Source organism: Primulina eburnea, chromosome 2 (assembly GCF_022965805.1).
Source record: "Primulina eburnea isolate SZY01 chromosome 2, ASM2296580v1, whole genome shotgun sequence".
NCBI classification, from domain to species: domain Eukaryota; kingdom Viridiplantae; phylum Streptophyta; class Magnoliopsida; order Lamiales; family Gesneriaceae; genus Primulina; species Primulina eburnea.
Window position 1 is genome coordinate 43787353 of NC_133102.1, and position 12394 is coordinate 43799746.

Genomic DNA, 12394 nt, shown 5'->3' on the forward strand with positions numbered 1-12394 from the left:
TTGGATCACAAAAGAATCGTCGATATAATTAAATCTCGAACATGACACTTACAAGTAATATAGGTGATAAAGTTTAATGTCAAGTTACTTGTAAAATGTATAAAACCATTTTCTTGACTTGTGATCTTTAATTCTCACCATCATGGAAGATACATCAAGACCTCTGGCTACAGAAAGTTTTTCTTACAGCTGGTTGACACACCAGAAACCCTCTTCATCTCATAATCTCCTCGACATTCTTACCTCGATTTCGACTGAAAAATTCGAGCAGAATTTCGACTTCGATGTTCCTGCCACTGCAATATCAGCTCTCGTTGATGCTGATGAAATTTTCTCTGACGGGCACATCAAACCAGTGTATGCTAACAGATCAACGAAAGTTGAGGTCTCGACGACTACTACAAACTCCGTTCCCGGATCGCCCGTTTCATCAATAAATACTCTAGTAAATAAAAACTTAGATTTTATCGAGAAATGGAGGAATTCATACAGAAGAATTCTTCACAAGTGTTTCGGGTTTCTGAAGCCGTTGTATCAGACATTAGGGTCTTCGAGAAAGAACATCAGGGTCGTTGATCTTGACCGAAAAGTTAGTGAGATTCAAAGTTTGAGCAATTCTCTTCAGCCCTCTCCACGAAACAATTCAGATTATGATTATAATTCAGTTATGGATTTCGATAAATCCACGGAAATGGACGCTCAAAACGGGTTGAAAAGGGCTAAAAGTTGGAGCAGTTCACGGCAAGTTAGTTCTCCTTCTCAGTCTTGGTGTGATATGGAGAGCTCAATTCATGAAGCAATTCTCTACTGCAAGAGATCAATAGGTAAATAAATATATATATATATTTGTGTATATATTTTCTGGGAAAATTACATTTTTCGTTATGTTCATTCAATAATAATAATTTTCTTCCCATCCTTAATTTATTATAAGACTGTCACATGTTACCTGCATGCAATTATATTACTTTTAAATTAGTTCATCTTCTTGTTAAATGGCCTTCTTTGGTGTTACTTTGCCACTAAATAAGGTTGGTTTTTGGATTAAATCTTGAATAGTGTAATTGATTAGCCTTAATTAACCATGCTTCTCGGTTTGTTTCTTTTTCTTTAATTTCAGAAAAATGATCAGTGGGACTTGGTGCTTATTTTGTACATGCAAAGAAGAAGGAAAAAGAGGTGAAAGTAGAATTCCAGCAATGCATGGAAAAGTTTGTAGACGAGATTGCAAAAATGTAGACCGTCAAGGCGCGATAAATCGACGAGGTGCAACAAGTCTTTTTAGCGAGCTGATCAGATCATCCCAAAGCCAAATAAGGCGATTTTTCGGTTTTGCCGAATTTTTATGGATTTCCAATGAATAAGAGTAATCGCTTTCCCACGACTTGCAACATTTTTCGACGAATTTAGGTATCTGGGATTACATTTTTTTTTCATTTTTAATAATTCTTGTTTTTGTAATGACTTGACATAAGAAGATAAGATTTTGATTCAGATTGTATTTTCCTCATTTTGTAAGTCTGATATCATTTTTTAAATCTTGTCAATGTATACTTTTTTTATTTTTGTAAATTTTTTCGAATTTTGTGGATTTTATATCCGTCTTATAGATAAAGTATCTCAAACTTGTATATATTATAAGAAATATCCCGAGTATTTTTGTTTGTTTGCCTGATTTTTTTTAAAATAAAGACTTTACTATGTAAACGTTGGAATCTTGAAAACTATACATGTTATTGCAAATGATTTTGTATCTATAAACACGACACGAAGATTTAATGTTATTTACAAGGATCGAAATTGATATAATATAATTAACCAGAAGTGGAGTCTTCGGCATATTCTAAGGTTAAACATCTGATTTTTTTGTGTGGTGGATAGGGTCATATTTTCCCAATTTTTCTCTCTTTTTGTTTCTTTGTGGGAATTTTTATTTTTTTTTCAAGCTGCCCCGACAACATTGATTCTTGATCCGCCATATATATGTCTATCATTACATAACTTATATATATAACATGTCCAGGCTTCACCCGCCTAATTCTGGTCCTTCCCATCTCTCAGACAAGTTCGAATGCGCCACAGTCGATAAGTATGCAAGAATTATGCAATGGAATTGGCAATTATCAACTGTCTCGACAGATGAACATTTGACAGTAGCTCCGTTGGGACATTATAAGCCAAGAACCAGTAAAATATGAACATATTAGCAGTGGCTACAGATTGAGCACTCGAAACGACCTACTCAGCGCTTACCATGCATCAAACCCTTGGAATAATTAACCAAACGACGACTACGTGTTCTTGTCTGTTATTGTTGTTACTCGATAAGAGTTTATAATACTATTGCACATGTCCTGCATCGAACATTGCGTAGCGTATATCCGGATAGCCACACCAAAAGTTCCATACATAGGCAAGCAAAATGAAGACCCTTGTATTGTGAAGAGAAACATGGAAACAAGAAGGGGTCCATGGGACAAAGTTTGCCTAGTATAGAATATTCTAAAATTCAATGTTGTTTTGTATTCGAATGAAGCCTTTGCTTATGGGGACCAACCCTAAAAAACATCTTACTTGTCCTCGCTAAATGTTCTTCCACCTTGTCTTCAACCAAACTCCCTATGCAAATTGCCTTTGTAGTCACATGAAATTGTGGTGAAGGATCGATGGTGACGTCCAAGACATCGATTCTTTCTTTTTGAAATTAATTGGTTTTCACATTGTATCTTTAGGAGTAGTCCATTTATGAATAATTTATTGACACATTATTTAACTAATAAGTTCTTCATATCAGATCCAGTGGGACAAAACTTATATTAATTGGGGAAAGTAGCGATTCTGTTTCTTTCTTCTTCTTTTTTTGGGTAAAATTTCACTCTTAGTCATGCATTCTTAGTCATTTTTCATTGTGAGTGTCGATGAACTCACTCACGAGCAGCTCTAGCTTTGTAAATGGTAGACGATCATTTTACCATATACAATTTCATCGGCCACAAATGTTATCTTGATCGGAATATTGGGAGTACTAAAACCATTTTTTGCTCAAATTATGACAGTTGTTCTTTGAAACAGCATTTTATTGGTCAATGTTAAAATAAGTGGGAAAGTTTGCTTCAACAGCGTAACAAATAATAAAAATTAAATACAGTAAGCAATTTCCTTTTTTCTGTTTTTTTATCAAATAGATTCAACTTTTTTTATCAATAACATGTGGAAAAATTGAGATAATTGATAATTTAAATGAATATAGACCTAGAAGCATTATAAGACAAAGAATTTTTTTTTATTAATTTTGACTCTCATAAAGATATACATGTCACATATGATATATTTATATCACATCCCTTTGGTATAAAGTAACTATGAAAAGTGGTCCTAATCATATAGCTTAAATTTCTATAATGTAAGGGGGAAACTCTAAAAATATTAACTTATGATTGAATCAACTTTCCAGATGATTCTGATTCCAGTCTCGATTCTAATTCCTAAGTTTATAAAACAAGAAACCAAATCACAGGTCCTCAATTCTAGTTCGGATATCGGAACCGAAAACCAACACTATTTTGGTGACCATGATCTAGGTTCAATCAAATTGCATCTTAGAAAACCAGTATGTATGGACAAGGGTTGTAATTGATTTTAGGTAAACATCCAATATGTAGTGAAGAAACATATTAACATTTTAACTCTCATCTCTAATAAAGAAAAGGAAAATGGAAAAAAAACTGCAGTAGTTAACATGTTGGACAAGGGGATTGAAAGACGCATACAAGGAAAAGACAGCCATAGTTGTTACATAATAGCACCATAGGCATTCAGCAAGAATTATTCTTTAAGCTTTCTTGTATTTGTTCATTAGTCCTGTTGGGATCTTACTCACAACTTTTGCATCGAAGGCCAGGGGCGGATCTAGGATTTTGACACTGGGGGGCCGCTTAGTTTATTTTACGACGATTTTCTCAACAACCGTCGCTATATGGCGACGGTTATAAGAAACCGTCGCGGATTTTGCGACGGTTTCCGTCACAACCGTCGCTAGAAAATTTTTTTAAATTTTTTTGGGGGGCCGTGGCCGCCATATAGCGACGGTTTTCTCAACAACCGTCGCGGATTTTGCGAAGGTTTCCACACAACCGTCGCTAAATTTTTTTTTTAAATTTTTTGGGGGGGCCGTGGCCCCCGTTCGCCTTACACTAAATCCGCCCCTGTCGAAGGCTGCATACTGCTTCTTGATTGTCATCATCGCTTTCTCTGCCAATGCCTCAACTTTGTCCTCGTACATCTCATATAAAACAGGCACCGTGTGGAGGAAAACGAATACTTCATGAAAAGAAGAAAGAAAAGTGTCAGCACGAACTATAGTAAACACGAATCATATTCCAGTAAGGGGTAACAAGATCATGGATATTACATATATAAACCAGTGTGACGAAGTTGCAGAAGCTGCCCACGATGGAGATAATCCACAACACACCAATTACCTGGTAAATCAATGTCCAATGGCCCAATGCCAAATATCAAATCGATCAATTGTGAATTATGAAAAAGGTGTGATGAATCGTGGGACAGAGTATAGTTGGGACGTAGGGATTGGTTCCAGTCACTCCTTGTGCTTATGTTTGTACAAAAATTATTCAAAATGCAACAACAATATATGCTCTCTATAACCAAAGGAGATGTGCTAGATCGGTTCTAACATCCAGTTTCTGACCTCAAGGAACTTTTTAAGATCCCTGACAGAAGCAGTTTCTCTAATCGCAGCGAGAGCATTGTTGATTTCACTACAGAGAGTCGAAGCAAACTCAATAAATGGTTCCTGGGGAAGTCGAACTTCCGGTATATGTGACGGTCTCCTGCAAGCACACAAGCCATGATGCCACATAACAGAACTGGGAAAGAGAACCACAAAGAAATGAGGCAAACAACAGAAGTCGTGAATAAACTCACTTGTTAATGATGATCGTAACATTCGACCACAAGAATAACATGGAGAGGGCGAAAATCGAAATGTGGCAGACAAGAGTAATCAAATAGTAATCTAGCACTGAAAAAAAGAACCAGATAGCGGTAGCAATCCCGAGTGCGGTAGCAGATATGCTTTTGTCCCTCCACAAGAATAAATCAGCAGCTACAAGAAATCCAAATAAAAAATGTCAAATACAATTCACATTAAATCCCAGAACACATACAAACACGTCTTATATGAAATTGAAAATCTAACCTCCACACTGAATGTTCAAAATCAATTTTTTTTTTAGCTCAAACAAGTTAAAAACAGCCATACTGCCAAATTAAGAGCCAAAACCAATTATACAATTTCAAAACCTAAAATAACACCGCATTCTACTGAAACCTCAGGACCTTAAAACCTCTATAAACCCATAAAAATAATAACAGCACTTCCATCCACATATTCTAACATAACTTGTAATCGCACAACATTTCAAACATCCCAGCAGTATTGGTCGATTTCAAGCATACAAATACTATCATTAGCTTAACAAAAAAAAATCAAATGATAAAATCCGAGTACAAAACCGATCGCTACAATGAGTAAGAAACTCACGTTGACCTCCACCGAAGGCCTTATTCTCTGCTTTCCCACGGTATAAGAACGGGTCAGTCTTAGCTTTGATGAGAGGAGGCGATCGCGCTATCTTCTCCTCGGAGTCTGAATTGGAAGAAGCGGACGACGATGAATGTTCCTCGGCGGTGATATTGTCGGAGATCTCATGTACCATGGACTCTCTATCTGGGTCGGAAATCTCTTCCTGTTCCGCCATTGATGAACCCCACCGAAGAAGAAATGACTTGGAAAATGTTGGGAGCTGGAAACAGAGGAAGAGATGGGTCAACTGCTTCGGTCAACCTTTAAATCGTACCTCAGGTTTGGAACATGGTTCGGAGCTCTTTAAATTTGACTTTTCCTTTTTTTTTTATATATTTGTTTAGAATTTATATTATATCTATTATCGTCTATAAAAACAAAAATTATAAGTGTAAAATAGAACTTTCAAATAATTTTCAATTGACCTATTAACTTCCAAATTATGAAATTTAATTTACAAGGGTGGCATCATTTAATAGTATATTTGTTTGCGTTTAATTTTGTATGCAGGTGTATGATCGTGCCAAAACGTAATAAAATGTGTGAACATCTAATTTGTAACCAAATGTTGTGAGTCCTGATTATCAATTATAATCTTCTCGGATTTGGATGCACTATACCCGAAATTTAACAGATATAATGAAATAACAAGGGAAACAAATTATTCGAATGACATGAATAGATGAAAATGTCACCAACAATTAAAGATTACTGATGTGATCCAGGTAAATCGAGTGAGATGAGTCGGACAGTTTACTGGATCGAATACAAAAATGATAAAAAATGAGAGCACAACAAGATGCGTTCAAACCGAAGATTCTTCTCCCGAGGATGGCTGATATTATCCTACAAACACGAAGATAACCACGTGAATGGACGCCGGAGGGATGTTTGGCGTGATCACTCCGATGCTAAAGTCAACAGGTGAATAAAGAAAATCTATATAGCAAGGAGAAATGTTGTATTAATGGTGTCTTCTTCTAGAGTAAAATGATAGGAACATCATATATATGAATCAATTAATGTTTAAACGAACATGATATTTATAGAAAGAAAGTCGATGATGACCTTATTTTCAATGTCCGCTTATGACCTTATTTTCAATGTCTACTTACTAATTATGTCAAGATAGTTGCTCATACCCTGTTTTTCTGACTCGTCAAACTGTCCCTTTTCGCATTGTCAAATCAATGCAATTTTTATCAATAATGATTGCCAAGATAAAGTATCTCATACTTGTGCACTCGAGTGAAGTGCTATCGAGTTAACTCGAGTAGAGAACCATCACCCGAGAACTCGTCTGGAGCCCAGGGAGATGATGTCTCGGGCAGTCATTTGCCCGGCTATTATCGAACCGACCCAAAACTTATTAGGACCTAACTCATGACCTGAGATCATTCAGTACCAAAAATACGGGCCTCCTCCGGGGTATCACCAATTACATTGTACAATGAAGCAAAGTCAAGATTTTAATTCTAAAAGCTGAAGAAACTAACATGATGTTTGGTTGAACTTATAAGCACTATAAAATGGTTTTTTAAGCTCCTAGAACTTATAATCTATTTTAAATAAATTTAACCAATTATTCTCTAAATCTAATCGCTGAAATATATATATATATATAATATACATACATATTAATGGTACTGTAGTTGCATTAATGATCGGTGATCAATGTTGATGTCTCCTTGTTTGCCTAATCTATCACCATACATTGAATCATGATCAACCCCTTCCTTCAATGTTCGATTCTAAAACTTATCTCAATATTAGATTTATACGAAATCAGTCTCAGATCATAAAGATTCTGGTAAGATATTCCAATCCATTTTCTGATCTGTATCAAGAAATGTTTGATCTCTTACATTTTTTTTAAAAAATTTGCATGCATGATCTGTATATTTCTCGAATATACCTTTTGTGATTTTCGGATTTTCTCAGGAATCGGGACGACGATTTCTTTGAATCTATGTATTTTTCAGGAACAGGAATTTCCTGAGGGAAGAAATTATGTCGATCGGGCAAACACCACCTCCGCCGCTGCAAAAGCCGCCGGGATACAGAGACCCCACCACCCCAGTCAAGCCCCCGCCACCACGAAAAGCGGCCCTGCCGCCTTCCCTACAACTCCAAAAGAACCCAACCACGTGCTGCCGCAACTTCTGCTGCGGAATCTCCATCGTCACCGCCATCTCACTGCTCTTCCTCTTCTCGGCACTCGGCTTTTTCTTCCTCTGGTTCGAGCCCCGCCTCCCTGAAATCCACCTCAAATCCATCGATTTCAAGAAATTCAACGTCACCACAACCCCTGATGGCCTCACATTAGAAGCACAATCCATCGTAAGCGTGGAAGTCAAGAACCCGAATTCGAACTTGAGAATGGAGTACGACAGGACGAGGATATATGTTAACGCGGTTAATGGGGACACAAATCTTGGACAGGTTACGGTGCCAGGATTCATACAGGACAAGAACAACGTCACAACGTTGAAATTCACTACAAGGGCAGAAAAAGAGATTTTAGAGAGCAAGATAGCTGAAGAATTGAGTAATGGATTCAAGAACAAGAAACTGTTCATGAATGTTGAGATCGAGAGTGGGATCGGGATAAAGAGCAGCGGATGGGCAATTGGAACTGTTGCGGTGAAGGTTCTCTGCGGTGGAGTGAGCCTCAGCCAAGTTCAAGATGGCCGAGGTGCCGCCGCTCCCAAATGCCGAATCAAGATACTCGATTGGTACGAACATAAATTTTTGGTTAAAAATTTGTTGATAATGATATATGATGCATGATCTATATTTTTTTTTTGTGTTTTGTTCAACCTATGTTTCATTGGATATTGCAGGATCTACCTAAACTGAATGTTTTGCTCGAAGATTTGGTGTTGCTTCTCATTCTAAATGCAGTCACTTAGATTAGGTACTCAGCGAATCAACTCGTGACTTGAGTTTTATCAAGACATATATATATAAAATTTATTTTAATAATATTTTACGGTTTTTATACATTTATTTTATTTATATGTAGATGCAAACTGTATAAACAAAGTCATTGAACATACAACATGTACCAAAATATACATCTCTCAACGTAAGATAATGAAACTTATCAAGAAACATATTGTATATTTTAAGCGCGTCTTTAATTGATTTAACTGTCTAAAATAAAATTAAATATCGCTCGAATTTGAAACTAACACATGTCATCTATTTAGGAAAGTGTTAGAATCAAGAAAATAAAATATAATCATTAATGGGGAAAAAATACTAGAGAAAAGTGGAAATCAGTCAAGGGTTTATATATGAAATAATACCCCGTAGACGAATTAATAATTAGAAGTATTGGGAATGATCTAAATTTGAGTAAAAAGTAATAGATATGAAACGTACTAATTATTTAAGAATAGATATTGATGAAATATTGGTTTTTTTAACCCCTTCTTTTTGTATTATCAAGAATGAAAATTGGAAACATAATTGATGGATTTGAAAGAAATAAGGTAGTAATATAATCAATTTGAAATGAAGATATAGATGAAGATGAAATTAAATATTTATTATGCTCATGTTATTGGTATAAGAAATGAAAAAAATTGAATAAAATTATTTATAACTAAATAATATTTTACTAAAAAAATTAAAATGATAATTATTCAAAAGTTGTTTATCAGTATGTTTTTGGAAAGATTATGATTTTAGTTATGTAAATTTACATGTTTTCGATTTCTAGTCATATAATATAAGTTTGATTTTTATTTAGTGACTTAATTTTTTTTTTTATTTCATTTTTTCCGCTCAAAAACACTAAATTCATCGAATATTGTTTAATTGACATTGACACTCTCTTATGTGGTTTATGTGTTAAGATTAAATCTATATTATATACATCAAAATTCATCTAAACAAAACTAAAAGAAAACGACAAATTTTTTTCTCCATTTTTGGAATACTGAGTGATTTTTTGATTTTGCTCATTTGATTTTAATATATATAGCATATATTTTATTTTTGTCATATGAATTATAAGTCACATAAAAATAAGATCAGTGTCAAATAATTAATATTCAGTGGATGACTAAAATAGAAAAAAAATCAGAGTTAGTATATGTAAATCAAACTTTGACAAATTACAAGATTAAAACTCAAAACAACTCAACTTACAAGATTAAAATTAAAATTTTTATTTTACAATTCCAATCATTAAATCTTTCTACGATCATTAAATCATCAATATTAATTTTCTCTTTATTATTATTGTTCAGTAATCACTATCAGTACAACGAAAACGTTATTAATAGAATTTAATCATTGTTTTTACTATTTATTAAATGTGGAATCTAAAGTGATATTTAAGATTTTTTTGAGTAACCTTTTTTTTATTTAATTATAATGTTTGAATATAAAGTTCAAGAGTAAATCTCTTATCAGACGGACTAACGAATCTTTATATGTGAGACGAGTTAATCCTACCGATATTCACAATAAAAATTAATATACTCTTAGCTTAAAAAGTAATATTTTTTCATGGATGACCCAAATAAGATATATATACCACAAAATACGATCTGTGAGACCGTCTCACACAAGTTTTTGCCAAAGTTCAGAGCATATGCTCTCATTTGCATGCTACCACCTTTTGTTTTACGCGTCATTGGACTCGAAACGTTCATATTCTTCCTGAAACTTATTGAAAAATAATATTGGTAAATATTTGATATTAAATTAAATATCTTCACAATCATAATGTAAAATTTAATATATATATATATATATATATATATATATATATATATATATATAAAGTAAGTGATGTTTGATAATTAATTAATAAAAAATACTCAATACTTTTATATTCCAGTCCAGTCATCCAGATAAATTTGGTTTTCTATACATCGTGCTTGTACGAGTGTTTTTTTAAATATGTTTGGTTGTGTTTTAATATATTTGGTTGTTTATATATTGTGTTAGTATGATGATTAATCAGTGCGCATAAAAGAATAACTTTAGCAGGTTCTCACATCTTAAATTTATTTTGCCCAAAACACGACTATGAAATAAAATAGAAGATGAAAAATAAAAGACAAAAATTTGTGTGAGACGGTCTCACATGTCATATTTGTGAGATAGATTTCTTATTTGAGTTATCCATGAAAAAGTATTATTTTTTATGCTAAGAGTATTACTTTTTATTGTGAATATGTGTAGGGTTGACTCATCTCACAAATTAAGATCTATGAGACGACCTCACATGAAACTCACTCAAAATAAAATGCTCAAACATGTAGTATTTACGCGATTATTAATAAATCTGAAATTATATAAAAAAAACTTGTGAGTACAGATTAAAATGCCTAAATATAATATACATGTAAATAGATTGTGGTTTCATAGATATTTTTTCCAATTCAAAATTTTAATTGACATTTTACCAAGATCGATATATATGTATGTAAACACAAAATAATAGCATGATGAATCAAAAAGTCTTCGGACCGACCTATTGTGAATAACTGATTTTTTTTCAATTTTGGTTCTGTAGGAGCAAGTCAAAAAGATTGAGAAATAGAACCATCTGATTTAATTCGTTCTCAATAGCCATGAAATGATCATCTTTGAATGATCTTTTTGTCGACGGAATGTCTAAGTCTTCGTCGAATTAAACCAAATATTCCACCACTTACACGAGCTCCCCCTTTGACCTTATGTGAAGATATTACCCTAGGGGTGTGTTTGGTTGATGGGATTAAATAAGGATAGATTAATAGTCCAATATATATCGTTAAAATTTTAAGATGTTTTAACAATCATTTTGACCCGGTTTAAGATCCAATTTTATTAATCAAATAGTTATCCATAAAATTGGATCTTAAACCGGGTCAAAATGATTATTAAAACAACTTAAAATTTTAACGATAAATATTGGACTATTAATCTATCCTTATTTAATCCACTCAATCAAACACACCCTAGGTATATGATTCGAATTTTGCGTAAGCCTTTGACTTGCTAATTTTTTAGAATTTTGATTTCTTAAATCTAAAAAATCATTGTCCTCGAAGTTGTGAATGGCTCTTGCTATGCTTGCTAGCTAGCTTCGTACATAAATATACGATTCCCTAAGTATTTTATTATAGGCAACATTTAATTTCTTTTTTAAAAAAAACCATTATTATTGTTGAAAATAAAAATTAAAATTATTGAAGGTTGAAAATAAGAGTGATAAATATTTAAAATTAATGTGTGATAATATATGCAATGATAAATTTATTTTTGAATTATTTTCAAAGAAATTATATAAATAGGTATCTCAATTTGTGAAGAAAACACACAAATGAGTAGACAAAATTTTATAAAGTTTGTAGTTTAATATATTTTTTGAATTTGAGATTTTTACTTTTTACAGTAAATTTTTACTTTTAACATGTTATTAGCGCGATATTCGAAGGTTAGGTACTCCATAGTTTTACAAGCTTCAAAACACAAGAAAAAAATAACGATATTCAAAAATAAAAATATTTATTTGATTGTTTATTTATTTTTATTGTGTATATATTTAATATATAATATCATGTTATTCTATAAAATAACGTGAAGTGATTATATTATTACACTGCTTATATATTTTTATTTGTTACCGTTTATTTATTGTATACATATATTTGAATAATATCATGTTATTATATAAAAAGAGTCTATGATATCTCATTATAATAATGTAGTGTGATAATTTCACTGTTTATATTTTTTTTATTGTGCTATATATTAATTATATATATATTTGTATAATGT

At 32.8% G+C, this 12394-nt stretch overlaps 3 protein-coding genes across 6 annotated transcripts; 2 read left to right on the forward strand and 1 right to left on the reverse strand.

Moving 5' to 3' along the window:
* LOC140824759 (probable membrane-associated kinase regulator 6) lies at positions 1–1313 on the forward strand. The gene is made up of 2 exons (XM_073186309.1): positions 1–824; positions 1121–1313. Exons 1-2 carry the CDS (start codon positions 143–145, stop codon positions 1126–1128), a joined length of 690 nt encoding a protein of 229 aa, XP_073042410.1. The 5' UTR covers positions 1–142; the 3' UTR covers positions 1129–1313.
* A 2603-nt stretch (positions 1314–3916) lies between these two features.
* Positions 3917–5881, reverse strand: LOC140823451 (reticulon-like protein B5). 2 transcript variants are annotated; one of them, XM_073184807.1, is made up of 5 exons: positions 5573–5881; positions 4948–5128; positions 4712–4853; positions 4412–4481; positions 3917–4320 (listed from the first exon to the last, which is right to left on the reverse strand). In XM_073184807.1, the coding sequence occupies exons 1-5, from the start codon at positions 5781–5783 to the stop codon at positions 4049–4051; spliced, it is 876 nt and encodes a 291-aa protein (XP_073040908.1). In that variant the 5' UTR covers positions 5784–5881; the 3' UTR covers positions 3917–4048. The 2 variants fall into 2 exon arrangements, with proteins under 2 accessions (XP_073040908.1, XP_073040907.1); XM_073184806.1 differs by having other exon boundaries at positions 3921–4320; positions 5567–5877.
* Positions 5882–7244: 1363 nt separating this feature from the next.
* Positions 7245–8597, forward strand: LOC140824760 (uncharacterized). Of its 3 annotated transcripts, none has more exons than XM_073186310.1 (3): positions 7245–7418; positions 7591–8343; positions 8452–8597. In XM_073186310.1, the coding sequence occupies exons 2-3, from the start codon at positions 7619–7621 to the stop codon at positions 8465–8467; spliced, it is 741 nt and encodes a 246-aa protein (XP_073042411.1). In that variant the 5' UTR covers positions 7245–7418; positions 7591–7618; the 3' UTR covers positions 8468–8597. The 3 variants fall into 3 exon arrangements, with proteins under 3 accessions (XP_073042411.1, XP_073042413.1, XP_073042412.1); XM_073186312.1 differs by having other exon boundaries at positions 7264–7418; positions 7597–8343; XM_073186311.1 differs by lacking the exon at positions 7245–7418 and having other exon boundaries at positions 7571–8343.
* Positions 8598–12394: the final 3797 nt, after the last annotated feature.